At 53.7% G+C, this 27,967-nt stretch overlaps 2 protein-coding genes across 23 annotated transcripts in view; both read left to right on the top strand.

Moving 5' to 3' along the window:
- The first annotated feature begins 1,804 nt into the window (after positions 1-1,804).
- On the top strand, positions 1,805-18,837 carry cirop (ciliated left-right organizer metallopeptidase). 2 transcript variants are annotated; one of them, XM_088634276.1, is made up of 15 exons: positions 1,806-2,123; positions 3,910-4,538; positions 4,880-4,973; positions 5,926-5,977; positions 6,102-6,251; positions 6,800-6,925; positions 8,095-8,185; positions 10,080-10,225; positions 10,984-11,164; positions 12,979-13,048; positions 13,158-13,254; positions 14,257-14,364; positions 14,454-14,582; positions 15,388-15,527; positions 16,727-18,837. In XM_088634276.1, the coding sequence occupies exons 2-15, from the start codon at positions 3,986-3,988 to the stop codon at positions 17,037-17,039; spliced, it is 2,250 nt and encodes a 749-aa protein (XP_088490402.1). In that variant the 5' UTR covers positions 1,806-2,123; positions 3,910-3,985; the 3' UTR covers positions 17,040-18,837. The 2 variants fall into 2 exon arrangements, with proteins under 2 accessions (XP_088490403.1, XP_088490402.1); XM_088634277.1 differs by lacking the exon at positions 6,800-6,925 and having other exon boundaries at positions 1,805-2,123.
- Positions 18,838-21,301: 2,464 nt separating this feature from the next.
- Positions 21,302-27,967, top strand: part of LOC148660362 (scavenger receptor cysteine-rich domain-containing protein DMBT1-like) — a 68,173-nt gene continuing 61,507 nt past the window's right edge. For 4 of the 21 annotated variants that reach the window (XM_088634248.1, XM_088634257.1, XM_088634256.1 and 1 more), the window contains exons 1-4: positions 21,313-21,483; positions 25,405-25,943; positions 26,453-26,773; positions 27,831-27,857. In XM_088634248.1, coding sequence (XP_088490374.1) covers positions 25,895-25,943; positions 26,453-26,773; positions 27,831-27,857 — 397 coding nt within the window. In that variant the 5' untranslated portion in view covers positions 21,313-21,483; positions 25,405-25,894. Of the gene's footprint in view, positions 21,484-25,404; positions 25,944-26,452; positions 26,774-27,830; positions 27,858-27,967 lie in introns of all 21 variants that reach the window. The other 17 variants (XM_088634253.1, XM_088634249.1, XM_088634250.1 and 14 more) reach the window with 13 other exon arrangements.

Below are 27,967 nucleotides of genomic sequence, written 5' to 3'. Positions count from 1 at the left end.
CCCCAGAGAGAGAGAGAGAGAGACACTGAGGGAGTTTGAGAGTTAAATATGCAGAGAAAAACACCTAACAACCGGTGCAGGGCCGAATTAGGCCAGTACCCACTATTGATAAACATACAGAAAAGAATATTAAAGTATTGGCTACACCTAAAAAACAGTGACCAAAATTCCTACCACCACAAAGCCCTGCTGAGCCAAGAGCTGAGCCCAAAACAGAGCCCCCTGAGCCAGCTGGTCCTGAGGCTCACCGACCTGAGCCACACCAACACTAACCAGCCTCAGGACAGCACTGCTAGAGCACCACAACCCAGACTCAACCACATCACAGCACAGATCAAACAGCAATATCTCACACACTGGGACACACACACACAAACACAACACAAACTGGAATGCTACAGAACCCTAAACAGACAATACACTCTAGCCCAATATTTGACCAAGATAAGAAACAACAAACAGAAACAGACCCTGACGAAGTACAGGCTCAGTGACCACAGCCTGGGCATAGAAACTGGACACAGGCAGACCTGGCTGTCCAGAGAGGACAGGCTCAGTGACCACAGCCTGGGCATAGAAACTGGACACAGACAGACCTGGCTGTCCAGAGAGGACAGGCTCAGTGACCACAGCCTGGACACAGAAACTGGACACAGACAACCTGGCTGCCCAGAGAGGGCAGGCTTAGTGACCACAGCCTGGACATAGAAACTGGGCGACACAGGCAGACCTGGCTGTCCAGAGAGGACAGGCTGTGCTCCCACTGCCAGCAGGGAGAAATAGAGACAGAGGTGCACTTCCTACTGCACTGTGACAGATACTCTGGGATTAGAGAAACATTCTTCCCCAAACTCAGAAATCTAGTCCCAGAGTTCCCACACCTGCCAGAGTCACAACGGGTCCCAATCCTACTGGGAGAGGGAGGAGGGAACTCAGTTGAACTGGCATCCCAGTATGTGATCTCCTGTCACAGCCTGAGGAACAGTGAGTCTGTCTCCCTATAATGCTCCTTCTGTCTACAGTAGATGTCAATATTTTATTATATGTATTTGCTGTAAATGTCTGTAATATGTCTGTAGATTTGATTTTACTTTATTTTGTGTTTTGTTCCATGTTAATTTTATTTTATCTGCTTTGACAACACTGATTGTACCCATCAGTCATGCTAATAAAGCACCTTGAATTGAACTGAACTGAGAGACATTGAGGGAGTTTGAGAGTTAAATACCCCACAGAGAGAGAGAGACACTGAGGGAGTTTGAGAGTTAAATACCCCAGAGAGAGAGAGAGAGAGACACTGAGGGAGTTTGAGAGTTAAATACCCCAGAGAGAGACACACACTGAGGGAGTTTGAGAGTTAAATACCCCAGAGAGAGAGACACACTGAGGGAGTTTGAGAGTTAAATACCCCAGAGAGAGACACACACTGAGGGAGTTTGAGAGTTAAATACCCCAGAGAGAGAGACACACTGAGGGAGTTTGAGAGTTAAATACCCCACAGAGAGAGAGAGAGACACTGAGGGAGTTTGAGAGTTAAATACCCCAGAGAGAGAGACACACTGAGGGAGTTTGAGAGTTAAATACCCCAGAGAGAGACACACACTGAGGGAGTTTGAGAGTTAAATACCCCAGAGAGAGACACACTGAGGGAGTTTGAGAGTTAAATAACCCACAGAGAGAGAGAGAGACACTGAGGGAGTTTGAGAGTTAAATACCCCAGAGAGAGACACACACTGAGGGAGTTTGAGAGTTAAATACCCCAGAGAGAGAGAGAGAGAGACACTGAGGGAGTTTGAGAGTTAAATACCCCAGAGAGAGACGGGTGCAGATACAGTAGTTAATCCGGCACCAGGTGAGGGGCTGGACACTCGCCCTGCAGACACGCCCCCCTCTCGCGGGCGTGACGGAACGCGCTGCCCGCCGCGGGGAGCGAGTCTCGAGCCGAGGAGCTGTGGATCCTCGCGAGCCGCGTCTTCCGCTTCCTGCCGGCGGCCCGAGCGAGGAGGGGCGGCCAGACGGGCAACATCGAGGGCGGGGGTCCGAGCCGGCGCCTGGGAGTGAGAGGACGGTTCTTTCCGTAACCGAACCCGAACCGAAAAAAAGGACAAACTGGAAACCGAAAGGTGAGTCCGGCTCGCCCACAGCTCCCGTTCCCCTCCACACACACACGCACACGCACACGAACACGCACCGTCTGAGGTTCGCGCAGTGTCCGGTCACGGTCAGACACCCGCGTCGGGCCGAGGGGCTGGGCTGTTGCTTGTGGGGTGAACAGTGCCCCCCTACCCCCACGCACACGCGTGGCCCGTGTCTCTCGGCACCGGTAAGGAGACTGGGGTGATGCCCAGCTCCACACGTGGCTGTGTGTTCCCCGTGGGTCAGCTGTGGTGAGCAGGAGATCCCAGCCTGACCTCAGTGCTGGCTGGACTGGTCACCCCAGGGTCCTCTGGTGTTCCTGTGGTCTGTGGCTGGACCTCTGACCCCTGACCTCACATAGCGGTCATGAAGAGGGGGGTGCCTGTGCTGTTCCTGTGCGCTATGGTCTGACCTCTGACCTCTGACCCCGGACCCCCGACCTCACACGACAGGTTCTTGTGCACGATGGGGGGTAGACACTGTTGTTAATATTGCTGTCCCCCGAGCAGCTTTGAGGTGCTCTCACTGCAGGTGAATCAGAAGATCAGAGCTCTTTCCTGTCCCTATACAATCAGGATCAGATCTCTTGCCTGGCCCTATTCGATCAAGATCAGATCTCTTTCCTGTCCCTGTACGATCAAGATCAGATCTCTTTCCTGTCCCTGTACAATCAAGATCAGATCTCTTTCCTGTCCCTGTACGATCAAGATCAGATCTCTTTACTGTCCCTGTACAATCAAGATCAGATCTCTTTACTGTCCCTGTTCAATCAAGATCAGATCTCTTTCCTGTCCCTGTACAGTCTCTTCCATCAGGAATGTGTCTCTTCACAGACCCCAGCTTGCTCTCCAGGAGACACACAGACAGGGAGAGAAGCTGGGGGTCAGAGCACAGGGTCAGACATTTATACAGCACCCCTGGAGCAGATGGGGTTCAGGGCCTCGCACGGGGGCCCAGCGGAGTAGGATTCCTCTGCCGGCCGCGGGAATCGAACCGGCAACCTCCCAGCCACAGGCGCAGATCCCGAGCCACAGAGCCAGGGTGATTGAGAGCCACAGAGCCAGCGCACCAGTGCCACCCCACAGAGAGGGAAGGTCTCTGCGCCACGCCTAGGTTTTGGCATTATTCCACAGTCCCCAGACTTGAGTCTTCTGGAATATCTGTGCTCGCGTGAGGACCTCAGAATATTTCTGAGCTGGAAGAGTCCTGCAAGGACGCCTCAAGCAAGAACAGAAAGACTCTGATCTGGCGGAGTAATTATAATAATAATAATAATAATTGCTTACACTTATATAGTGCTTTTGGACGATGTCTGTTTACAGTCTAGTGTCCCCGTCACTGTACTGGGGCATTAGGACCCACACAGACCACAGGCTGAGCGCCCCCTACTGGTCCACTCACACCTCTTCCAGCAGCAGCCTCAGCTTTCCCAGGAGTCTCCCATCCAGGTACTGGCCAGGCTCACTCCTGCTGAGCTCCAGTGGGCTGCCAGCTGGGAGCTGCAGGGTGATATACTGGAGCTGCTGGAGTACTGACTGACAGGGTCCCTCTGCACGTGCCACACTCACCGTTTCAGTTTTTCACACTCTTAAATTAAGCAAATAAATAGTAATCGTGCATTCAAATGTGCAGTCGTGTGCCGTGTTTAAGCTTGTACCCTGCAGAGGCTGTGTTCATCCCTTTTCACTTAGCAATTCGGTCAAACTTGCAGTACCCCAGAGGTACAGAGGTACTGACGTCCCCCTACGTCACCTGTATTTGTGTTTTTTACAGATGAGGAATCGATCAGCTGAGCAGGTCAGTTCTTGAGTTCAGGGAGCCCCAGTCTGCAGGCGATCCAGGTCTTCAGATGACCTCTGGTCCCGCCCTGGGCGCGCCTGCCTCCTTGCGGTTGCCGTGGCTGTTGCTATGGCCGCTGTTCCTATGGGTCCCCGCCAGCCGGGCCAGGTGCCTCTTTGACGAAGTCCAGGCGACGGTCAGGGTGGTGGCTCCGCCCCTCTCCCGCAAAGCTCCGCCTTCCCAGGGCCACCCAGGTACAGCTGGAGGGAACCGGACAGCACAGGCCACGCCTCCTGGTGCCATGGACACGCCCCGTTGTGGCCAGTCCCCGCCCACCCATGCCAAGGCATGGCCTGCCCAAAGCCACCTGCGGGAGGCCCCTCCCACTTCAGACTCAGCCCCGCCCCGCAGGAGGAGCTCCAGGAGCTCGGTCCTCCCCCTCCAGCCTCGGGGCCCGCCCCCTCAGGCCTCACCCCTGGGGCACTCGGACGCGCCCCCTGCCCTGCCCATCAGGATCCGGACCTGGCGCCCCCGGGAGAGCCCCGCCCTGTCCGCGCTGGAGGGACAGAGGCTGGAGCCGGCTGTGGCCGAGGCCATCAGGACCGTCTCTGGGGCGCTCTCGGGTGAGGGAGTGCTGGAGCCTGCCTGCCTGTCCTCCTGCCTGCCTGTCTGTCTGCCTCTCTGTTCGCTTGTCTGCCCGCCTGCCTCTCTGTCTGCCTGTCAAATTGTCTGACTGCCTGTCTGTCTGTCCTCCTGCCAGTCCTCCTGTCCTCATTCCAGTCCTCCTGCCTGTCTGTCCTCCTGCCTGCCTGTCCTCTTGTCCTCCGGTCGTGTACATTAACTTTATGTTCATCTGTCAGGTGAAGGAGGTGTCGGTCAGTCAGTGGGTCTCTGTCCATCGGTGTGTCTGAGGGAGGTGTTGGTCAGTCACTCTGTGTCTGATGACCTGTCTGTCTGTCTTCAGTGAACAGAGTTCCAGACCGACTGCTTCTTGTTAGAGACGTCAACAAGTACTGCAAGTTCATCTGGAGGAACTCCAGCACTGCCAACTACAACAGGTCAGCCTGTCTGATATACAATGAAAAATACTCCTGTCAGTCAGTGTGTCTGTATGAACCCCTCTCTCTCAGTGCAGTGTTAATGTACTGGAGTGTCCAGTCAGTGTGTCTGTATGAACCCCTCTCTCTCAGTGCAGTGTTAATGTACTGGAGTGTCCAGTCAGTCAGTGTGTCTGTATGAACCCCTCTCTCTCAGTGCAGTGTTAATGTACTGGAGTGTCCAGTCAGTGTGTCTGTATGAACCCCTCTCTCTCAGTGCAGTGTTAATGTACTGGAGTGTCCAGTCAGTCAGTGTGTCTGTATGAACCCCTCTCTCTCAGTGCAGTGTTAATGTACTGGAGTGTCCAGTCAGTCAGTGTGTCTGTATGAACCCCTCTCTCTCAGTGCAGTGTTAATGTACTGGAGTGTCCAGTCAGTGTGTCTGTATGAACCCCTCTCTCTCAGTGCAGTGTTAATGTACTGGAGTGTCCAGTCAGTCAGTGTGTCTGTATGAACCCCTCTCTCTCAGTGCAGTGTTAATGTACTGGAGTGTCCAGTCAGTGTGTCTGTATGAACCCCTCTCTCTCAGTGCAGTGTTAATGTACTGGAGTGTCCAGTCAGTGTGTCTGTATGAACCCCTCTCTCTCAGTGCAGTGTTAATGTACTGGAGTGTCCAGTCAGTCAGTGTGTCTGTATGAACCCCTCTCTCTCAGTGCAGTGTTAATGTACTGGAGTGTCCAGTCAGTCAGTGTGTCTGTATGAGCCCCTCTCTCTCAGTGCAGTGTTAATGTACTGGAGTGTCCAGTCAGTGTGTCTGTATGAACCCCTCTCTCAGTGCAGTGTTAATGTACTGGAGTGTCCAGTCAGTCAGTGTGTCTGTATGAACCCCTCTCTCTCAGTGCAGTGTTAATGTACTGGAGTGTCCAGTCAGTCAGTGTGTCTGTATGAACCCCTCTGTCTCTCTTTGTTTTAGGTGTGGTAAAGCAAATGAGAACTACAGTTTGGAGACCTGTCTCGACATCACTGTGAGTTTTATTTACAGTTACTCTGTCAGATCTCTCCTGCTCACCTGCCTGACGTGTGTTGAGTTCTCCTCCTCTCCCTGCTGCTCCGAGCGGTGATGAAGTATTGATCGCTGATGATTGGCAGATCCCTGACGCTCACCTGGCGGGCTGTGTGGTCTACCCCGACCCAGACTCCCCAGATCGCATACAGCTGCGGCCGGAAGGGGCGGGACTTCCTGACACAGACTTCCTGCTGTACCTGCACACTCACAACACAGACAAGTGCAGGGCCGAGGTCAGAGCCAGTCCTGTCATCACTGTGTCTCCCTTGTTTGGTGTAAGATCTGTGACCCTTTTTACTGAGTTTGTGAGTAGGAAAACAGTCAGTGTGTCTGTATGAACCCCTCTCTCTCAGTGCAGTGTTAATGTACTGGAGTGTCCAGTCAGTCAGTGTGTCTGTATGAACCCCTCTCTCTCAGTGCAGTGTTAATGTACTGGAGTGTCCAGTCAGTCAGTGTGTCTGTATGAACCCCTCTCTCTCAGTGCAGTGTTAATGTACTGGAGTGTCCAGTCAGTCAGTGTGTCTGTATGAACCCCTCTCTCTCAGTGCAGTGTTAATGTACTGGAGTGTCCAGTCAGTCAGTGTGTCTGTATGAACCCCTCTCTCTCAGTGCAGTGTTAATGGACTGGAGTGTATGAACCCCTCTCTCTCAGTGCAGTGTTAATGGACTGGAGTGTATGAACCCCTCTCTCTCAGTGCAGTGTTAATGGACTGGAGTGTATGAACCCCTCTCTCTCAGTGCAGTGTTAATGGACTGGAGTGTATTAACCCCTCTCTCTCAGTCCAGTGTGCTGGCCTATGCCGTTCATTGCCAGACTGATTCCTGGGGCAGGCCTGTGGCAGGTGTGGTGGTGATCTGTCGGGATCGACTGACGGCGCCCGATTTCAGTCACCGCAGGACTGTACAGGTATAGAGACAGGGGTCAGTGTCCTGAGGGAGGGAGGGGTCAGTGTCCTGAGGGAGGGAGGGGTCTGTGTCCTGTGGGAGGGGTCAGTGTCCTGAGGGAGGGAGGGGTCAGTGTCCTGAGGGAGGGGTCAGTCTCCTGAGGGAGAGAGGGGTCAGTGTCCTGTGGGAGGGGTCAGTGTCCTGAGGGAGGGGTCAGTGTCCTGTGGGAGGGAGGGGTCAGTGTCCTGAGGGAGGGAGGGGTCTGTGTCCTGTGGGAGGGGTCAGTGTCCTGAGGGAGAGAGGGGTCAGTGTCCTGAGGGAGGGGTCAGTCTCCTGAGGGAGAGAGGGGTCAGTGTCCTGTGGGTGGGGTCAGTGTCCTGAGGGAGGGATCAGTGTCCTGTGGGAGGGGTCAGTGTCCTGAGGGAGGGAGGGGTCAGTGTCCTGAGGGAGAGAGGGGTCAGTGTCCTGAGGGAGAGAGGGGTCAGTGTCCTGTGGGAGAGAGGGGTCAGTGTCCTGAGGGAGAGAGGGGTCAGTGTCCTGAGGGAGGGTGGGGTCAGTGTCCTGAGGGAGGGTGGGGTCAGTGTCCTGAGGGAGAGAGGGGTCAGTGTCCTGAGGGAGGGTGGGGTCAGTGTCCTGAAGGAGGGGTCAGTGTCCTGAGGGAGAGAGGGGTCAGTGTCCTGAGGGAGGGTGGGGTCAGTGTCCTGAGGGAGAGAGGGGTCAGTGTCCTGAGGGAGGGTGGGGTCAGTGTCCTGAGGGAGAGAGGGGTCAGTGTCCTGAGGGAGAGAGGGGTCAGTGTCCTGTGGGTGGGGTCAGTGTCCTGAGGGAGAGAGGGGTCAGTGTCCTGAGGGAGGGGTCAGTGTCCTGAGGGAGGGTGGGGTCAGTGTCCTGAGGGAGGGGTCAGTCTCCTGAGGGAGAGAGGGGTCAGTGTCCTGTGGGTGGGGTCAGTGTCCTGTGGGTGGGGTCAGTGTCCTGAGGGAGAGAGGGGTCAGTGTCCTGTGGGTGGGGTCAGTGTCCTGAGGGAGGGATCAGTGTCCTGAGGGAGGGAGGGGTCAGTGTCCTGAGGGAGGGGTCAGTGTCCTGAGGGAGAGAGGGGTCAGTGTCCTGATGGAGGGTGGGGTCAGTGTCCTGAAGGAGGGGTCAGTGTCCTGAGGGAGGGGTCAGTGTCCTGATGGAGGTGCTGATCTCTTGCAGACTGTGATTCATGAGCTGCTCCACACCCTGGGCTTCTCCAAGGAGCTGTTCCACACCTGGAGAGACTGCTCCCACTCCCACTCCTCACACAGTGAGTCCACAGTCACAGACTGCTCCCACTCCCACTCCTCACACAGTGAGTCCACAGTCACAGACTGCTCCCACTCCCACTCCTCACAGAGTGAGTCCACAGTCACAGACTGCTCCCACTCCCACTCCTCACACAGTGAGTCCACAGTCACAGACTGCTCCCACTCCCACTCCTCACACAGTGAGTCCACAGTCACAGACTGCTCCCACTCCCACTCCTCACAGAGTGAGTCCACAGTCACAGACTGCTCCCACTCCCACTCCTCACAGAGTGAGTCCACAGTCACAGACTGCTCCCACTCCCACTCCTCACAGAGTGAGTCCACAGTCACAGACTGCTCCCACTCCCACTCCTCACACAGTGAGTCCACAGTCACAGACTGCTCCCACTCCCACTCCTCACAGAGTGAGTCCACAGTCACAGACTGCTCCCACTCCCACTCCTCACACAGAGAGTCCACAGTCACAGACTGCTCCCACTCCCACTCCTCACACAGTGAGTCCACAGTCACAGACTGCTCCCACTCCCACTCCTCACAGAGTGAGTCCACAGTCACAGACTGCTCCCACTCCCACTCCTCACAGAGTGAGTCCACAGTCACAGACTGCTCCCACTCCCACTCCTCACAGAGTGAGTCCACAGTCACAGACTGCTCCCACTCCCACTCCTCACACAGTGAGTCCACAGTCACAGACTGCTCCCACTCCCACTCCTCACACAGTGAGTCCACAGTCACAGACTGCTCCCACTCCCACTCCTCACACAGTGAGTCCACAGTCACAGACTGCTCCCACTCCCACTCCTCACACAGAGAGTCCACAGTCACAGACTGCTCCCACTCCCACTCCTCACAGAGTGAGTCCACAGTCACAGACTGCTCCCACTCCCACTCCTCACAGAGTGAGTCCACAGTCACAGACTGCTCCCACTCCCACTCCTCACACAGAGAGTCCACAGTCACAGACTGCTCCCACTCCCACTCCTCACACAGAGAGTCCACAGTCACAGACTGCTCCCACTCCCACTCCTCACACAGTGAGTCCACAGTCACAGACTGCTCCCACTCCCACTCCTCACAGAGTGAGTCCACAGTCACAGACTGCTCCCACTCCTCACACAGTGAGTCCACAGTCACAGACTGCTCCCACTCCCACTCCTCACAGAGTGAGTCCACAGTCACAGACTGCTCCCACTCCCACTCCTCACAGAGTGAGTCCACAGTCACAGACTGCTCCCACTCCCACTCCTCACAGAGTGGGTCCACAGTCACAGACTGCTCCCACTCCCACTCCTCACAGAGTGAGTCCACAGTCACAGACTGCTCCCACTCCCACTCCTCACACAGAGAGTCCACAGTCACAGACTGCTCCCACTCCCACTCCTCACACAGAGAGTCCACAGTCACAGACTGCTCCCACTCCCACTCCTCACAGAGTGAGTCCACAGTCACAGACTGCTCCCACTCCCACTCCTCACAGAGTGAGTCCACAGTCACAGACTGCTCCCACTCCCACTCCTCACAGAGTGGGTCCACAGTCACAGACTGCTCCCACTCCCACTCCTCACAGAGTGAGTCCACAGTCACAGACTGCTCCCACTCCCACTCCTCACAGAGTGGGTCCACAGTCACAGACTGCTCCCACTCCCACTCCTCACACAGAGAGTCCACAGTCACAGACTGCTCCCACTCCCACTCCTCACACAGTGAGTCCACAGTCACAGACTGCTCCCACTCCCACTCCTCACAGAGTGAGTCCACAGTCACATGTTGTGTGCAGATTGTGCATGCTGTGTAGGGATTGTGTGTTGAGGTGTGGTGTGATACTCTGCAGTGAGTGTAGAATTGTGTAGCTGGTTATTGATGTGCTGTGCTGTGCTGTGTTGTGTTGTGTAGTGGGTGGTGAGTGCTCTGTGCGGGGTCAGGTGACGAACACTGATGAGACAGGACAGGTGAGGATCTACACCCCAACTGTGATCGCCGCCCTGCAGGCTCACCTGCACTCCGACAGCCCTGAGCTGGGAGCGCCTCTGGAGAACCAGGTACTGAGCCCTGAACACACCCTGAGCACTGAACACACACTGCACACACACTGTGATCACTGCCCTGCAGGCTCACCTGCACTCCGACAGCCCTGAGCTGGGAGCGCCTCTGGAGAACCAGGTACTGAGCCCTGAACACACCCTGAGCACTGAACACACACTGCACACACACTGTGATCACTGCCCTGCAGGCTCACCTGCACTCCGACAGCCCTGAGCTGGGAGCGCCTCTGGAGAACCAGGTACTGAGCCCTGAACACACCCTGAGCACTGAACACACACTGAACCCACTCTGAACACTGTACACACTGTGGTTGTAGCCCTCTCTCTCAGGTGTGTGTGTGTGTGTGTGTGTGTGTGTGTGTGTGTGGTGACTGCTCCCTCTCTCTCAGGGGTGTGTGTGTGTGTGTGTGTGTGTGTGTGTGTGTGTGGTGACTGCTCCCTCTGTCTCAGGGGTGTGTGTGTGTGTGTGTGTGTGGTGACTGCTCCCTCTCTCTCAGGGGTGTGTGTGTGTGTGTGTGTGTGTGTGTGTGTGTGTGTGTGTGTGTGTGTGTGTGTGTGGTGACCACTCCCTCTCTCTCAGGGGTGTGTGTGTGTGTGTGTGTGTGTGTGTGTGTGTGTGTGTGTGTGTCTGTGTGGTGACCACTCCCTCTCTCTCAGGGGTGTGTGTGTGTGTGGGGGTGGGGGTGTGTGCGTGGTGACCGCTCCCTCTCTCTCTCAGGGGTGTGTGTGTGGTGACCGCTCCCTCTCTCTCTCAGGTTCCGCCCGGTTCTGTCTCGTCTCACTGGGAGGCCCGGGTTCTGCAGGGGTCGGTGATGACCGCAGCGCTGGGGGAGGAGCTGGCTGTGCGTCTCGACCCGGTCACTCTGTCCGCACTGCAGGACACCGGCTGGTACCGGGTGAACTACAGCTCCGCTCGCAGCCTGGACTGGGGACAGGGTAAGGGTCACTCACTGACCACTGACCATTGACCAGTCAGGACTGGGGTCACTCACTGACCACTGACCACTGACCACTGACCAGTCAGGACTGGGGACAGGGTAAGGGTCACTCACTGACCACTGACCACTGACCAGTCAGGACTGGGGTCACTCACTGACCACTGACCACTGACCAGTCAGGACTGGGGACAGGGTAAGGGTCACTCACTGACCACTGACCACTGACCGGTCAGGACTGGGGTCACTCACTGACCACTGACCACTGACCGGTCAGGACTGGGGACAGGGTAAGGGTCAGTCACTGACCACTGACCACTGACCGGTCAGGGCTGGGGACAGGGTAAGGGTCACTCACTGACCACTGACCGGTCAGGTCTGGGGTCACTCACTGACCACTGACCGGTCAGGACTGGGGACAGGGTAAGGGTCACTCACTGACCACTGACCGGTCAGGACTGGGGACAGGGTAAGGGTCACTCACTGACCACTGACCACTGACCAGTCAGGACTGGGGACAGGGTAAGGGTCACTCACTGACCAATGACCGGTCAGGACTGGGGACACACACTGACCACTGACCACTGACCGGTCAGGACTGGGGACACACACTGACCACTGACCGGTCAGGACTGGGGACACACACTGACCACTGACCACTGACCGGTCAGGACTGGGGACAGGGTAAGGGTCAGTCACTGACTGGGGTCACTGGGGATAGGGTGAATTACTGACCACTGACCGGTCAGGACTGGGGATGGGGCGAAGGGCGAATCGCTGACCACATGCACACTCTCACCCCAGACACACACACTGACCCCAGACACACACACACACTCTCACCCCAGACACACACGCACACACTGACCCCAGACACGCACACACACACTCTCACCCCAGACACACACGCACACACTGACCCCAGACACACACACACACACTCTCACCCCAGACACACACGCACACACTGACCCCAGACACACACGCACACACTCTCACCCCAGACACACACACTGACCCCAGACACACACGCACACACTCTCACCCCAGACACACACACTGACCCCAGACACACACGCACACACTCTCACCCCAGACACACACACTGACCCCAGACACACACGCACACACTCTCACCCCAGACACACACACTGACCCCAGACACACACGCACACACACTGACCCCAGACACACACGCACACACTCTCACCCCAGACACACACGCACACACTCTCACCCCAGACACACACACGCACACACTCTCACCCCAGACACACACGCACGCACGCACACACGCACTCTCACCCCAGACACACACACACACACTCTCACCCCAGACACACACGCACGCACACACGCACTCTCACCCAAGACACACACGCCGGACACACACACACTCTATCTATTCAATTCAGTTCAAGGTGCTTTATTAGCATGACCGATGGGTACAATCAGTGTTGCCAAAGCAAATAAAAATAATAAAATTAACATTAAATACAAAATAAAAGTATAATAAAATCTACAGACATATTACAGACATTTACAACAGAGACATGTCATACAATATTTACATATAATGTATCTCTCATATCTGTCTCTCTGTGTCTCTCTGTCTCTCTCTCTGTGCACTCACTGTGTCTCTCTCTGTGTCAGTTCAATTCAATTCAGTTCAAGGTGCTTTATTAGCATGACCGATGGGTACAATCAGTGTTGCCAAAGCAAATAAAATAATGAAATTCACATGAAAAAGTCTCTCTCTGTGTGTCTCTCGCTCACTGTCTCTCTCTGTCCCTCACTGTGGGCTGTGTGTTGCAGGTGAGGGCGCATCGTTCGGGCTGGTGTCTTCGTGCCACGACGGCTCGTCCCCCTTCTTCTGCTCGGGCAGGTAGCTGCGCCGATCCGTCCACATGCCGATCTCCTCCGGCTGGTGTGTCTCAGGCTCCCCTGGGCTTGCCGGCGCCCCTGCTGACAGTCTCTCCCTCTCTCTCCTCCAGCGGCTCGGGGTGTCATTATCTCCACCTCCACAAGGGGGAGTGCCAGACGGATCAGTACCTAGATGGCTGCCGCATGTACAAACCCCTGGCCAGCGCTGTGAGGCTCTCTCTCTCCCCAGATACCCCTTGTCTGTCTGTCTCTCTCTACCGCCCTCAGAGGTAGTGCCTGTCTCTCTCTCTCTCCCTCAGAGGTAGTGCCTGTCTCTCTGTTTCCCTCAGAGGTAGTGCCTGTCTCTCTCTCCCTCAGAGTGAGTGCCTGTCTCTCTCGCTCTCTCCCTCAGCAACAGTGCCTGTCTCTCTCTCTCCCTCAGTGCCAGTGCCTGTCTCTCTCTCTCCCTCAGTGCCAGTGCCTGTCTCTCTCTCCCCCTCAGAGCGAGTGCCTGTCTCTCTCTCTCCCCCTCAGAGCGAGTGCCTGTCTCTCTCTCCCTCAGTGCCAGTGCCTGTCTCTCTCTCTCTCCCCCTCAGAGCGAGTGCCTGTCTCTCTCTCTCCCCCTCAGAGCCAGTGCCTGTCTCTCTCTCTCCCCCTCAGAGCGAGTGCCTGTCTCTCTCTCTCCCCCTCAGAGCCAGTGCCTGTCTCTCTCTCTCCCCCTCAGAGCCAGTGCCTGTCTCTCTCTCTCCCCCTCAGAGCCAGTGCCTGTCTATCTCTCTCTCCCTCAGTGCCAGTGCCTGTCTCTCTCTCTCTCCCCCTCAGAGCGAGTGCCTGTCTCTCTCTCTCCCCCTCAGAGCGAGTGCCTGTCTCTCTCTCTCCCCCTCAGAGCGAGTGCCTGTCTCTCTCTCTCTCCCTCAGTGCCAGTGCCTGTCTCTCTCTCTCCCTCAGTGCCAGTGCCTGTCTCTCTCTCTCTCCCTCAGTGCCAGTGCCTGTCTCTCTCTCTCCCTCAGTGCCAGTGCCTGTCTCTCTCTCTCTCCCTCAGTGCCAGTGCCTGTCTCTCTCTCTCCCTCAGTGCCAGTGCCTGTCTCTCTCTCTCTCCCTCAGAGCGAGTGCCTGTCTCTCTCTCTCCCTCAGAGCCAGTGCCTGTCTCTCTCTCTCCCCCTCAGAGCGAGTGCCTGTCTCTCTCTCTCTCCCTCAGTGCCAGTGCCTGTCTCTCTCTCTCTCCCTCAGAGCGAGTGCTGGAAAGAAGAGAACGAGAGAGTGGGCGGGGCAGACGCGGGGGGTGGGGAGATCTTTCGGGCCGACAGTCGCTGCTTCTTCTCCAGCCTGACGAGGGAGGTGTGTGCCTCTGTGTGCGCCGTCCTGGCTGGGACCCGGCTCTGAGCGCCCGCGGCCTCACTCTCCTGCTCTCTCCTGCTCTCCCTCAGAACCTCCCCCTGTCTCACAGCCCCGTCGTGGCTCGGTGCTACAGACACAGGTGTACCGGACTGAACCAGTACCAGATCAGGGTGTCCGGGTCGGGCTGGGTCGAGTGTCCGGCTGGCGGAACCGTGCAGGTAATGACAACAGTGGGCTGAGACTGGAATGCCCCGAGCAGCTGTGCCCATCTTGCTGAGCTTGACAGGAATTGAGCTTTACTGGGCTCAGGTTCAATGCTGTCAGTGACAGAGACACCCTGCTCCTCCAATCAGGGCTCACAATTCAATTCAATTCAATTCAAGGTGCTTTATTAGCATGACCGATGGGTACAATCAGTGTTGCCAAAGCAAATAAAAATAATAAAAATAATAAAACTCTGTCAGTGAGACACCCTGCTCCTCCAATCAGGGCTCACTCTGTCACTGATAGACACCCTGCTCCTCCAATCAGGGCTCACTCTGTCAGTGAGACACCCTGCTCCTCCAATCAGGGCTCACTCTGTCACTGATAGACACCCTGCTTCTCCAATCAGGGCTCACTCTATCAGTGAGACACCCTGCTCCTCCAATCAGGGCTCACTCTGTCACTGATAGACACCCTGCTCCTCCAATCAGGGCTCACTCTGTCAATGAGACACAATGCTCCTCCAATCAGGGCTCACTCTGTCAGTGAGACACACTGCTCCTCCAATCAGGGCTCACTCTGTCAGTGAGACACCCTGCTCCTCCAATCAGGGCTCACTCTGTCACTGATAGACACCCTGCTCCTCCAATCAGGGCTCACTCTGTCAGTGAGAGACACACTGCTCCTCAATCAGGGCTCACTGTGTCAGTGAGACACCCTGCTCCTCCAATCAGGGCTCACTCTGTCAGTGAGAGACACCCTGCTCCTCCAATCAGGGCTCACTCTGTCAGTGAGACTGGGTTATCGTCTCTTTCTCAGGTGCCTGGTTATCGTGGTCTTGTGTTTTGCCCTGATAAGAGGTTTTGCCATGCTGCAGCCCCGTCCCCAGGTGACCAGCCTCCTCCCAGCCTCAACATGACGTCAGAATGGTCTGTTCCTGTCCACGCCCCCAGTGGGAGGCAAGTTACATGTTGTGTTTAAAGCACACTGTTCAGCAGTATCCTGGCTGTCCACTGTGTCTCTATTGAGGTGTAAAATCCAATTTATGTTATAGTTTCCACTTTGCAGTGTATCTATCTAACCCCTCTCTCTCAGTGCAGTGTTAATGTACTGGAGTGTCCAGTCAGTGTGTCTGTATGAACCCCTCTCTCTCAGTGCAGTGTTAATGTACTGGAGTGTCCAGTCAGTGTGTCTGTATGAACCCCTCTCTCTCAGTGCAGTGTTAATGTACTGGAGTGTCCAGTCAGTCAGTGTGTCTGTATGAACCCCTCTCTCTCAGTGCAGTGTTAATGTACTGGAGTGTCCAGTCAGTCAGTGTGTCTGTATGAACCCCTCTCTCTCAGTGCAGTGTTAATGTACTGGAGTGTCCAGTCAGTCAGTGTGTCTGTATGAACCCCTCTCTCTCAGTGCAGTGTTCATGTACTGGAGTGTCCAGTCAGTGTGTCTGTATGAACCCCTCTCTCTCAGTGCAGTGTTAATGTACTGGAGTGTCCAGTCAGTGTGTCTGTATGAACCCCTCTCTCTCAGTGCAGTGTTAATGTACTGGAGTGTCCAGTCAGTCAGTGTGTCTGTATGAACCCCTCTCTCTCAGTGCAGTGTTAATGTACTGGAGTGTCCAGTCAGTCAGTGTGTCTGTATGAACCCCTCTCTCTCAGTGCAGTGTTACTGTACTGGAGTGTCCAGTCAGTGTGTCTGTATGAACCCCTCTCTCTCAGTGCAGTGTTAATGTACTGGAGTGTCCAGTCAGTGTGTCTGTATGAACCCCTCTCTCTCAGTGCAGTGTTAATGTACTGGAGTGTCCAGTCAGTCAGTGTGTCTGTATGAACCCCTCTCTCTCAGTGCAGTGTTAATGTACTGGAGTGTCCAGTCAGTGTGTCTGTATGAACCCCTCTCTCTCAGTGCAGTGTTAATGTACTGGAGTGTCCAGTCAGTCAGTGTGTCTGTATGAACCCCTCTCTCTCAGTGCAGTGTTAATGTACTGGAGTGTCCAGTCAGTGTGTCTGTATGAACCCCTCTCTCTCAGTGCAGTGTTAATGTACTGGAGTGTCCAGTCAGTCAGTGTGTCTGTATGAACCCCTCTCTCTCAGTGCAGTGTTAATGTACTGGAGTGTAGTGTCCAGTTATCGTGTCTGTGTTAACCCCTTTCTCTCTTGCACAGTGGCCCATCCTCAGGAGTCCTGCCCATGACCTCTGACCCCACAATGCTCCGAGACCCCAGTTTCTCTGTTCCCTTGTCCATCAGCAGTTCCCAGACCACACTTGCTGTTGTACTGGGCAGTTTGGCCGCCCTCTCTGTCCTTGCCCTCGTTGTCTGTACCCTTGTCATCGTCTACAGGAGACACCGTGCCTCCAGGCTCAGGGTGCACGCTGTTGGGGAGGCCCCCAACTCCCCGGCTTCTCCTGACCAGCAGCTCCAGCCACCCCTTGTCCACAGGGAGCACCCCACTGACTATGACCTGAAATATTTGTGAAAGAAACTGATACCATTATAGATGGGCTGGGGCTTGGTCTGAATTGGACGAGACAAGTAGTATAGAGAACTACTGACGGAGTTGATCCTGGGAAGTGATGTCGCCCCTCATGACGGAGTTGATCCTGGGAAGTGATGTCGCCCCTCCTGACGGAGTTGAACCTGGGAAGTGATGTCGCCCTTCATGACGGAGTTGATCCTGGGAAGTGATGTCGCCCTTCATGACGGAGTTGATCCTGGGAAGTGATGTCGCCCCTCGTGACGGAGTTGACAGGGGAGAGGGACGAGCTCAGTCCTCTTCCCGTTCATCCTGAGGCAATTGTGTGCCGGTGACTCCAGTGTGCCTGTCCCGGGACAGTGTCAGTGACTGCACCCTCCCGCGGGTGAGGACGTTATGTTTTCCAGGTTGCTGTGTCAGAACGTTTGGGGACCTGCCAGTAGGAAGGACGTTGGTCTTGACGGCTACTGCTGTCGGATGGCTGTCCTCACTGGGCTGGCCTGATCTGCGGGTGTTGCTGTTGTCTGGAGTCCTCCCAGCTCCCCCAGTCGGGGACTGACGTCTCTCACCCACAGCTCTGCGCCGCCAACCGCAGTTTTCACCTGTAGTCATATGACAAGGGTTTTGCGTTCAGTCTGGGGCTGGGGTCACCTTCTGGGTGGAGTCTGCATGTTCTCTCCACCCACCTCAAAGGTATTGGGTGATTTCTGGGCTGGGGTCACCTTTTGGATGTTGTCTGCCTGTTCTCTTCACCCCCTTCACATGTCCTGGGTTCAGCTATGGTAAACTTCTGGGTGGAGTCTGCATGTTTTCTTGACACCCTCACGTGTCCTGGGTTCAGTTCTGAGCTAGGGGCACCTTCTGGGTTGAATCTCCATGTTCTCTTGACCCCCCCAAGTGTCCTGGGCTGAGCTCTGGGCCAGGGGCACCTTCCGGGTGGAGTCTGCATGTTCTCTATACCCACTTATAGGTCCTGGGTTCAGTTCTGGGCCAGGGGCGCCTTCTGGGTGGAGTCTGCATGTTCTCCCGACCCACTCATGGGTCCTGGGTTCAGTTCTGGGCCAGGGGCGCCTTCTGGGTGGAGTCTGCATGTTCTCCCGACCCACTCATGGGTCCTGGGTTCAGCTCTGGGCTGGGGGCACCTTCTGGGTGGAGTCTGCAGGTTTTCTCCACCCTCTCATGGGTCCTGGGTTCAGCTCTGGGCCGGGGGCACCTTCTGGGTGGAGTCTGCAGGTTTTCTCCACCCTCTCATGGGTCCTGGGTTCAGTTCTGGGCCGGGGGCACCTTCTGGGTGGAGTCTGCATGTTCTCCCGACCCACTCATGGGTCCTGGGTTCAGTTCTGGGCCAGGGGCGCCTTCTGGGTGGAGTCTGCATGTTCTCCCGACCCACTCATGGGTCCTGGGTTCAGCTCTGGGCTGGGGGCACCTTCTGGGTGGAGTCTGCAGGTTTTCTCCACCCTCTCATGGGTCCTGGGTTCAGGTCTGGGCTGGGGGCACCTTCTGGGTGGAGTCTGCAGGTTTTCTCCACCCTCTCATGGGTCCTGGGTTCAGCTCTGGGCCAGGGGCACCTTCTGGGTGGAGTCTGCATGTTCTCTCCACCCTCTCATGGGTCCTGGGTTCAGCTCTGGGCTGGGGGCACCTTCTGGGCGGTGTCAGGCGGGGTGACCATGCCGTTGTTTTCTGATGGGTGTCTGTAAATTGTCTGGGCGTCGGGATGCGCTCCGTGTCGCGGGCTGGTGTCCCCTCCAGCCCTGCCCGGGAGAAACCAAGGACCTCTAATAAAACATTTTTGTGGTTTTTATTCTGGAATCAAAGGACTGACTGTGAATAAAGGGGGAGGGTCGGGCGTTATCTTTCACGCAAATCATCGACCTTTCCTCTGAAAGCCCGTCTGATACCCAGTCACGTGTGATATATGGGAATCTAAACGCTGTCCTCGTCAGACATGCGCGTGGATATCAAGGTTCTGCTGAGGGATTCGCGGGCCTGTCGCTCCGACACTCTGCGGCGTGTGGGCCGAGGTCCCTCGGCCGAGCGGCTCGTACAGCAGGGCTGCCCACTGCTGGTCCTGCAGGGGGCGCTGTGTCCTCAAAGCAGCAGCACCTGAGGAGCTGGCAGGAGCTGGGAAGAGCTGTCGGGAGCTGGGGGAGCTGGGAGAAGCTGGCAGGAGCTGGGAATGAGCTGTCGGGAGCTGGGGGAGCTGGGAGAAGCTAGCAGGAGCTGGGAATGAGCTGGCGGGAGCTGGGAGAAGCTAGCAGGAGCTGGGAATGAGCTGTCGGGAGCTGGGAGAAGCTGGGAATGAGCTGGCGGGAGCTGGGAGAAGCTGGCAGGAGCTGGGGTGAGCTGGGATGAGCTGGCAGGAGCTGGGAAGAGCTGTCAGGAGCTGGCAGGAGCTGGGAGAAGCTAGCAGGAGCTGGGAATGAGCTGTCGGGAGCTGGGAGAAGCTGGCAGGAGCTGGGAATGAGCTGTCGGGAGCTGGGAGAAGCTGGCAGGAGCTGGGAATGAGCTGTCGGGAGCTGGGAGAAGCTGGCAGGAGCTGGGAATGAGCTGTCGGGAGCTGGGAGAAGCTGGCAGGAGCTGGGAATGAGCTGTCAGAAGCTGAGAAAGCTGGGGGGAGCTGGGAGAAGCTTGGAGGAGCTGGGAGAAGCTAGCGGGAGCTGGGATGAGCTGGGCCAGTCGAACTGATTGAGTGCGGTAAGAGATGAGTTTGACAAATATTGTTACTTTGTTAAAAAAACAAGATTCAATTAATCAAAGTTTATTTACGCACAACAATACAGCGTGCGGCAGTAGTTGCTGGCAGTGAAATGTCTTTTCTATGAGCTCCTCTGGGGGGTAAATATCACAAAATTTAAGTGACAAAATAAGGTGACATAATAATACATAATAGTGCAATATAAATGGAGTGAAATAAACTCGGACAGAGCTCAATATGAATAGAGCTGCTCTGTGTCCAGGGTGTGTGCACTAGTGTGTCCCAGTAGTGCAGTTGTGCTGAATACAGTGAAAACTGTGTCCATGTAGCCAGTACGGGTGACTTGCTGAAGGAGCTGCAGGCTGGCTATATTGTATGGACCTGAAACAGTTGGAAGAAATAGAAGCGATTCCAACTGTTTGTTTTTTTTTGCCTCTGGTAAAAATAAAAATACTCCATGCTGAAAAGAAACAATGTTTGACACCTGAAGATTTCACAGCCATAATTTCACAGCCTCCTCCCCACTGAGAGCTGGTGTGTGGGGAGCGCTCTGGCGCACTATGGCTGCCGTCGCATCATCCAGGTGGGGCTGCACACTGGTGGTGGTGGAGGGGATCCCCATTACCTGTAAAGCGCTGTGAGTGGAGTGTCCAGAAAAGCAGCTCCCTGCTTGAGCCCCTGTAATAATAAGGATCTTAAGTAACGGGTTTATTCCTGCTGAAAAGAGGAGAGAGAAAACACAACGTTTCGGCTGTGGAGCCATCTTCAGGTGTGAAACGTGTTTCTTTTCAGCATGGAATATATATATAGTAATACTACATCAATTCAAGCTTTCTTGTCCCCTGGGGGACACTTGTTTAATGGGAGAAGTGTGACTTCGCAGTGAAGGGGGTGAGACACACACTCCCTGATGCTTTCGGCTTTCTGAGTCACCCTCTGTGTGTAAAGGAGGCTCAAGCTGATTTGATTATTCACGATTATTGTGCCACTTATATTCACTAACTTACCCAGCCTGTTACAGTTGCCGGGACTTCTGTTGCCAGACCAGAGAGAGGCAGTATGTGAAGACACTTCCAATGAATGATTTGTAGAAAAGTGTAAGAATAGTCTGATCTACCGTAAGGTAAGTCCTGGTTTACTCCCTGCTGAACAGATTAGGAAGGAAACGACCTTTCGGGCGTCAGTGCAGAGTGCGACAACCGCTGCCAGCTGCAGACAGTTAACACACTCTTTCACGTTTTACTCAGATTCTTTACAAATGTCTTTAAAAATCCCCCCCGGAGAACTGGTGTACAGAAATGCCTTAGAGACAAGCTTCTTATTCAACGCGACTTCGCGATGTAACCTCCACATTGTCGATACGGTCCTAACTGACTTGTTGTCCTGCTTCGCTGACGTGATGTTGTCTTTGTATAGCCACAGTACGCGCCCTCGAGTGTTTGTGTTTGGTGTTGTGGCGGGATGAAGTGTTTCAAATGATCGCGCTCGGAGGCGGCGAACGGAACACGCAGGCGCGGCCCCCCCCCCCGCGTCATTTCCGGCAGGTGGGCAGGGTGTGAGGGCGGGCGCGCGCGCGCCGCTGCCCCGTGTGCCTCGCGGGCGCGTCGGTTGGCGGCTGTGGCGCAGTTTCAATTCTGCGCGTCCGGTCGGCGAGTCGCGACGCTGATCCAGCCCGTTAAATCACTCAAGCTTCGCCCCGGACAGGAGGAGCCCTGCTCTCCGGCGTGTCTGAAACCCGAAAATACTCCGGCGGTACGACTAGCTTGTTTGTCGCCTATTAGACGTGGTGTACGTTACTTCCAAAAAAAATTTAATAATTCAGCAACAGTAAAATCTTTCATTGGAGAAGACTGCTCCGGTGAAAGTGCAAAAGTATCATCTCTTGAGGGTACGCAAGTATTGGAAAGTAAGAAAGTAGCCGTCCCTTTCTGCTGATACAGTAGCTTTTGTATTTACTGATTTTCACAATCTGTTACAATTAACAAAGCAGATGCTGCCAAGACACTCAACTTGAACGTAAACAAATGGCAAATTTCCAGTAAAATCGTTGCTCTGTATTATATTAAGGTGCTGTACAGTATATATTGTTACTGTGTTTAATAACTTGACATACTCTAAACACAGAGCTCCCTAACCACGTTCACAGAAATGTCAGGGAACAGACTGCATTGTTAGATGAGCGAACAAAATACGAATTTGACTCAGTGTGGGATTTTCCTGTTCATCCTAGGTGGAGTATTTAATTCAACTTCATGTAGTACTGTCGTAGAATCATATAATAGTTTACAATGTACGAAAATATTCAAGTATCTTAATGCTGCTTTCACCTTCGCATGCACTTCATTAAGTCATGAACATCTTAAGTTAGATGTTTAAATGAACGCAGTATTCGAAAACGGTGTTCATCGCTCAAAACGCACACAGTTGTTGATTGTCAAAGTCGGACTATTCCTACAATGTTTCCCATCAGATTACACTGGAGCGCTCAAATGAACTGGTCCTTACCGCGTTCTGTTCAGACGAGAGTGTGAAACTGTGTTGTCACGTCCTGGTCCGCATGACCGTTGAAACGCTTTGGATTCCTCTGGAGAAGTGCGTCACACAGCAGCCTCAGAGAAATATCTACGCCTTCCTGCTCCCCAGTAATCATTACGCATGAAGGACGCTGGACGTGGATGCCTGTACTGTGTTCCTTTCCAGCAGTACTGGTGTGTTGATGGAGTGGTCTGCGGTTGGGCTTCAGAACAGTACGTGACAGAAGCACGCTGACTTTTCCCTTGTGCTTGTGCCTCTTTTGTTCCCAGTCACAGTCCTAGCCCCTGTAAGCATCACCATCACCATGGGAAGGGCAGTGGAGGAAAAGGACTGTTTTTCTAAACCACTGTACTTGAGTAAAAGCCACAGTATCCCGAAAATAAAAGTTAAGTACACACAGTCAATATCTGGTCAGTCCAGACCCCAGGACACTGTCAGTAAGTGTAAGGGAGTCCTGACTGCTGGTCAGTACAGATCCCAGGACACTGTCAGTAAGAGTAGGGGTGTCCTGACTGGTCAGTACAGATCCCAGGACACTGTCAGTAAGAGTAGGGGTGTCCTGACTGCTGGTCAGTACAGATCCCAGGACACTGTCAGTAAGAGTAGGGGTGTCCTGACTGGTCAGTCCAGACCCCAGGACACTGTCAGTAAGAGTAGGGGTGTCCTGACTGCTGGTCAGTACAGATCCCAGGACACTGTCAGTAAGAGTAGGGGTGTCCTGACTGGTCAGTACAGATCCCAGGACACTGTCAGTAAGAGTAGGGGTGTCCTGACTGTTGGTCAGTACAGATCCCAGGACACTGTCAGTAAGTGTAGGGGAGTCCTGACTGCTGGTCAGTCCAGATCCCAGGACACTGTCAGTAAGAGTAGGGATGTCCTGACTGGTCAGTCCAGATCCCAGGACACTGTCAGTAAGAGTAGGGGTGTCCTGACTGGTCAGTACAGATCCCAGGACACTGTCAGTAAGAGTAGGGGTGTCCTGACTGCTGGTCAGTCCAGATCCCAGGACACTGTCAGTAAGAGTAGGGATGTCCTGACTAGTCAGTCCAGATCCCAGGACACTGTCAGTAAGAGTAGGGGTGTCCTGACTGGTCAGTCCAGATCCCAGGACACTGTCAGTAAGAGTAGGGGTGTCTGACTGCTGGTCAGTCCAGATCCCGGGACACTGTCAGTAAGAGTAGGGGTGTCCTGACTGCTGGTCAGTCCAGATCCCTGAACACTGTCAGTATTGCACAGGTGATTCAGAGCTGTAGGAAACTGCACACAAGTACGTTGGGATCTCTGTACAGGTTATTCTGTGTGAGCAGGATGTTTGAGGACATACAGTAGCTATCTGTGCCGATTTGAAGTCCATAGTAGTTATACTTATGATTTCCAGTGCACTTAGAGCACCTCACTGTGATTAACATAATTTATCATTAAACATTATAGGAACAAGTAAAAGGTTTACTCCATGCTTGAAAGCCGTGGAGCCTTCTTCAGGTGTGAGCAATGTGAACAAGGCTCACACCTCACACCTGAAGAAGGCACCACAGTCGAAACATTGTGTTTTCTTTCTTCTCTTTTCAGCAGGAATAAACCTTTTACTTGTTCCTTTGCAGCCTATGCATGCTGATGCAGCTCCCCTCCAGAACTATAAAACTTTACATGTTACAGCCTTAGAAATCGTCAAAGTAGAGTATGAAGACTCATTCCTGGTCTTAGGGCCTGTTATACTGTATATGGACAGTGTAAGGGAGCTGAATCTCTGCAGTGAAGAACAGAAGGATTGACAGGAGATGTGATCCGAGTATATCAAAACTTGGAGAGGATAGGTTGGGTCTGGTCTTTACCAGTCATGGCCTCCTAATCACCCCCCTCTCTGAACTGGCCTCATCACTCTGCTCTCCTCCCCACGGAGAGCTGGAGTGTGTGAGCGGACTGGAGCATCATCACACTGGGGGGGTGGAGGGGATCCTCAGTACTGGACAGTGCTGGGAGTGGAGTGTCCAGGAATGAGCTGTAGAAGTGTGAGGATATAATTATTCATCATTAAAAGGATGGAAAATAGGAAACGTGTATTTACACAAGGAGGTGTGGGTGTCTGGAGCAAGGGCTAAGGTGTGAAAGCCTGTACTCTGGGTTCTCTTAAGGAAGGTGTCATACAGTTTCATATTGATGTAGGGACCAACCGAGCCAGTTTAAACGTTAGTCTGCAATCTGCGTCGATCTGGACCCTGTAGCTCGAACAGCAAGATGTGGAGAGAAAATCACAAAATTCCCTCACAAAACAGCAGCAGTTTGCTAATCCTGGAGCAACAGCTGCCAGACAGCATATTGAAGCCTGACTCAGCAGAGAAGTGAATCAGCTGAAAGTGCTTCATTGTACAACCGAGCACTTTCATTTCCTCTATCCTGCTGTAACCTTTCACTTGCACAGCACTCAAGAGAGGCAGCTCTTCAGGGAGAAGTTCACGCTGCTGTGAAGAAAAACACTTGCCTCTGTGAAAAAAGTGCATGTGGTCTCGTCTCTCAATCGCACGTTCTGTGGTCAGTTGTGATAAAAAAAACCCGGTTGTGAGATTCAGCCTGCACTGGCCAACAGGAGGCACTGTGCTGGCAGGGAGACACCAGACTCCCAGACTCCTCCAGGTGGCAAGTCCAAGCTGGCCGAGCCCAGACTCAATTTGCCTGCACTTTAAATGGAGACTCCAGTGGAAGAGCCCCGTGGATCCTCCACGCAGTCTAATTTCGGTTGTTAACATTGCGCTTGTGTTCAATGGGAAAGCACTGCATAGACAGAATATCTGCCAAATCTGTCCTAAATGCATCATTAAACCTTCTGGTTTAAAGACATCATGCAGCACACTGGAGGAGGTATCGATCCCTTGTGAGAAAAGCTGCTGCGTGCTGAAGTTCAGTCACATATTCGGTCTTGACATACACAGGCCACTGCTGTCATTCCCAAACAGCTGTTTGTTCTCTGATGCTCATCAGGATGCTTTTCCATTTTTGGCAAACCGTCTACTTTTGCACATATTTGATTGTTTTACAGTGACTATGAGCATATTTTGCACACACCTAACTCTATATTTTATTTTGTATTGCTGTACTTATTTTATTTTGTTTTTCAGTCTATTCTGATGTCTGTTTTTGCAGCTGGGCTGCTGTAACACCTCAGTTTCCCTGCGGGATCAACAAAGTCTTATCTATCCATCTGCAGCCAAGGGCGCAGAGCTCCCGATGGGACACCAGCCCACAGCGTCAAGGCCTGCAGGCCAGGCAGGGAGAGCACGCGGCTGCGCTCGGGGGCTGCTGACGAGCAGCAGGGTGTGCCAGCGGTGGAGGAAACCTGAGGCCTGGTGGGGCTCTTGGCCTTCACAGCTGCAACAGAGTAACACAGAGTAACACGGAAGGTGGGGGACAGCGAAAGGGGCTATTTCAGAGCACCAGCGTTTCAGAAGAGGAAGCGCTGTCAGCCTCTCCCACTCTCGCTTTGACGGCGATGTGGACAAAACCACTCGTCAGCCGGTTGGCCCCCGGTATAAAAGTGGGGCCAGCAGGCGGCCCGCTCACCCTCGGGCTCGTTCTGATTTAGCACCTCGTGCGTCTAGAGGCGGAACTGCAGCGCTGAAGCCCGGGCTCTGTGATGAGGCTGCTTTCCATTTTGTGGACTTTCACCCTGTGGACTCTCGCCCGTAAGTACTTCTTGGGAATTTCCCCGATACCGCACAGCCGCTGTTTTCTGTAGTCCGCTGAAAGGGAGAGTAAAGGCCTCCGACCGATCCAGCTGCGCATGTACTTTAAAACTGGGCGTCTTCGCTGATCCCACACTGCCTTGCTGTGCGAAACGGGGAGATCTCGTTAAGACTTTGTCTGCCAAGGCGTCCACTTAACAAACCTCCACCCAGAAGGTTTGGGATCCAACTTGAATCACCAGGGAAGTCTCCTTCGTGTCAAGGGCGACTGGTGACCCCTCCCTGGTCCTGACTGACCGGCGCAGGGCTGTCCCCCGAGCTGGGTCTGTGACTGTGCTTCTGTGAAGAGGAAGGCACGCTGTTAGGGTGTGCTGCTCAGATTGTCATTTCCTTGCAATTGCTCTTTAACCAGGAGCTGCGTGAAAAGTGTGTTAAAAAACTTTCCCTCAAAATGCAATCCCTTTTGACGTAATTCTCTTAGGAACTATCTTTCCTGTCTTCATCCACAGGCAGCCGGAGAGTCCGACTCGTCGATGGACACAACAACTGCTCTGGGAGAGTGGAGGTGTACCACCACGGTCAGTGGGGGACAGTGTGTGATGATGACTGGGACCGGTCTGATGCTCAGGTTGTCTGCAGAGAGGTGGGCTGTGGGGAGGCTGGAGCTTCTGTAGCTCTACGAGGTGCCAGGTTTGGAGCAGGAAGTGGCCCCATTCTTCTGGATGATGTCCACTGTAGAGGGAATGAGTCCACACTGCTGAACTGTACATCAAAGGGTCTGGGAAACCATGACTGTCGTCATATTGAAGACGCAGGAGTCGACTGTTCAGGTGGAGTGTTTTCAGACTTCTCTTCCAAGTGTGTGTTTACATTGTTTCCATACTGGAAATGTACAAAATAGTTCACTTCCATGTTAAGAAATGCGATAACTCATTTTTTTCCATTCCATTTATTCCCATTCATACTCCATTCAGCTGGACATAAGTACAAGTCTATCCACAGCGAAGGCCTCAATATGAGTCTGATTCACTCACAGTCTCCATCAGCCCTCAGTCTTGTGTTCCAGTGTGACATGAAGTCACTGAATCTGGTGTAGAAAGAAATTCCTGTCAAGACTGGGCAGCAGCTTGCCCATCAGTTGTGAGTTGTCTGCTGGTGTCAGAATGTAGTTCATGGTTCACACATCATAGTTCATAGATCCTACTAGAGGACACCTGTGGCTCTGTGCTGCTCATTATTTCTAAAGAAACTCCAGACGTGTCTTCAGCGCTCTGGAGAATTTCAAACACACCGAGGTCTACAACAGGGCTGCTGATCCTGTGACCCATTGGTGATCTCTTTCATGTGTGAGAAGATCCTCTCTGTCCTTCTGTACAGACAGCAGTAGAGCCTGACTGGTCAGTATCAGTGATCAGATCACCTTCATGTACTGTACCTGAAAACACACAATTCACCAGGACAGCGAGCCAACAGATTAGTCTTGTATTGGCATTTCCTGAGATCTACTGTGTTCAGCTCCAGAGTCATCTGTCAGACTGTTTCTTGTTGAGACACAGCAGCCAGGCAGTTTCTTGAATAAGGTTTCAGTGTCGCTCAGTGTCCATTGTTGACACAGGAGAGGCTTGGAAAGACCAGCTGGAGAAACCAGCTGGAGAAACAGGAGTGTGTGCTGAAGCTGCGAACAAACGGAATCTAATTCAACTGGAAGTACTCCACTTCAACTTCCCTTGTCTGGTGATCTCTTTCATGTGTGAGAAGATTCTCTCTGTCCTTCTGTACAGAGCAGCAGTAGAGCCTGACTGGTCAATATCTTGTTGAGACACAGCAGACCAGCAGTTTACCTGAACTGGCCTGTCCACTGGGATTCACAGTGTTATTGTATTGCAGGTGCAGTTGAGTTCTGGGGAACTACAAGTAAGATTTTCACTCCCTTCTCTATATGAAAAGACATTTTCTATATCTGCTTGTCATTACATTTTTCTACCTTGTTTCAAGTCAGTTTGAGAATCGGCAATATTCATGTT

This window comes from Lepisosteus platostomus, chromosome 6, assembly GCF_059453375.1.
Source record: "Lepisosteus platostomus isolate fLepPlt1 chromosome 6, fLepPlt1.hap1, whole genome shotgun sequence".
Taxonomy (NCBI): Eukaryota; Metazoa; Chordata; class Actinopteri; order Semionotiformes; family Lepisosteidae; genus Lepisosteus; species Lepisosteus platostomus.
The sequence above is the reverse complement of the archived record's forward strand: the minus strand, read 5'-3'. Positions and strand labels throughout refer to the sequence as shown.

Coding starts and splice junctions, on each gene's coding strand:
- cirop (XM_088634276.1), top strand. CDS start 3,986: ATGACCTCTGGTCCCGCCCTGGGCGCGCCTGCCTCCTTGCGGTTGCCG. Junction 6,252..6,799: donor CAGACAAGTGCAGGGCCGAG/GTCAGAGCCAGT, acceptor CCTCTCTCTCAG/TCCAGTGTGCTGGCCTATGC. Junction 14,583..15,387: donor CGGCTGGCGGAACCGTGCAG/GTAATGACAACA, acceptor TCTCTTTCTCAG/GTGCCTGGTTATCGTGGTCT.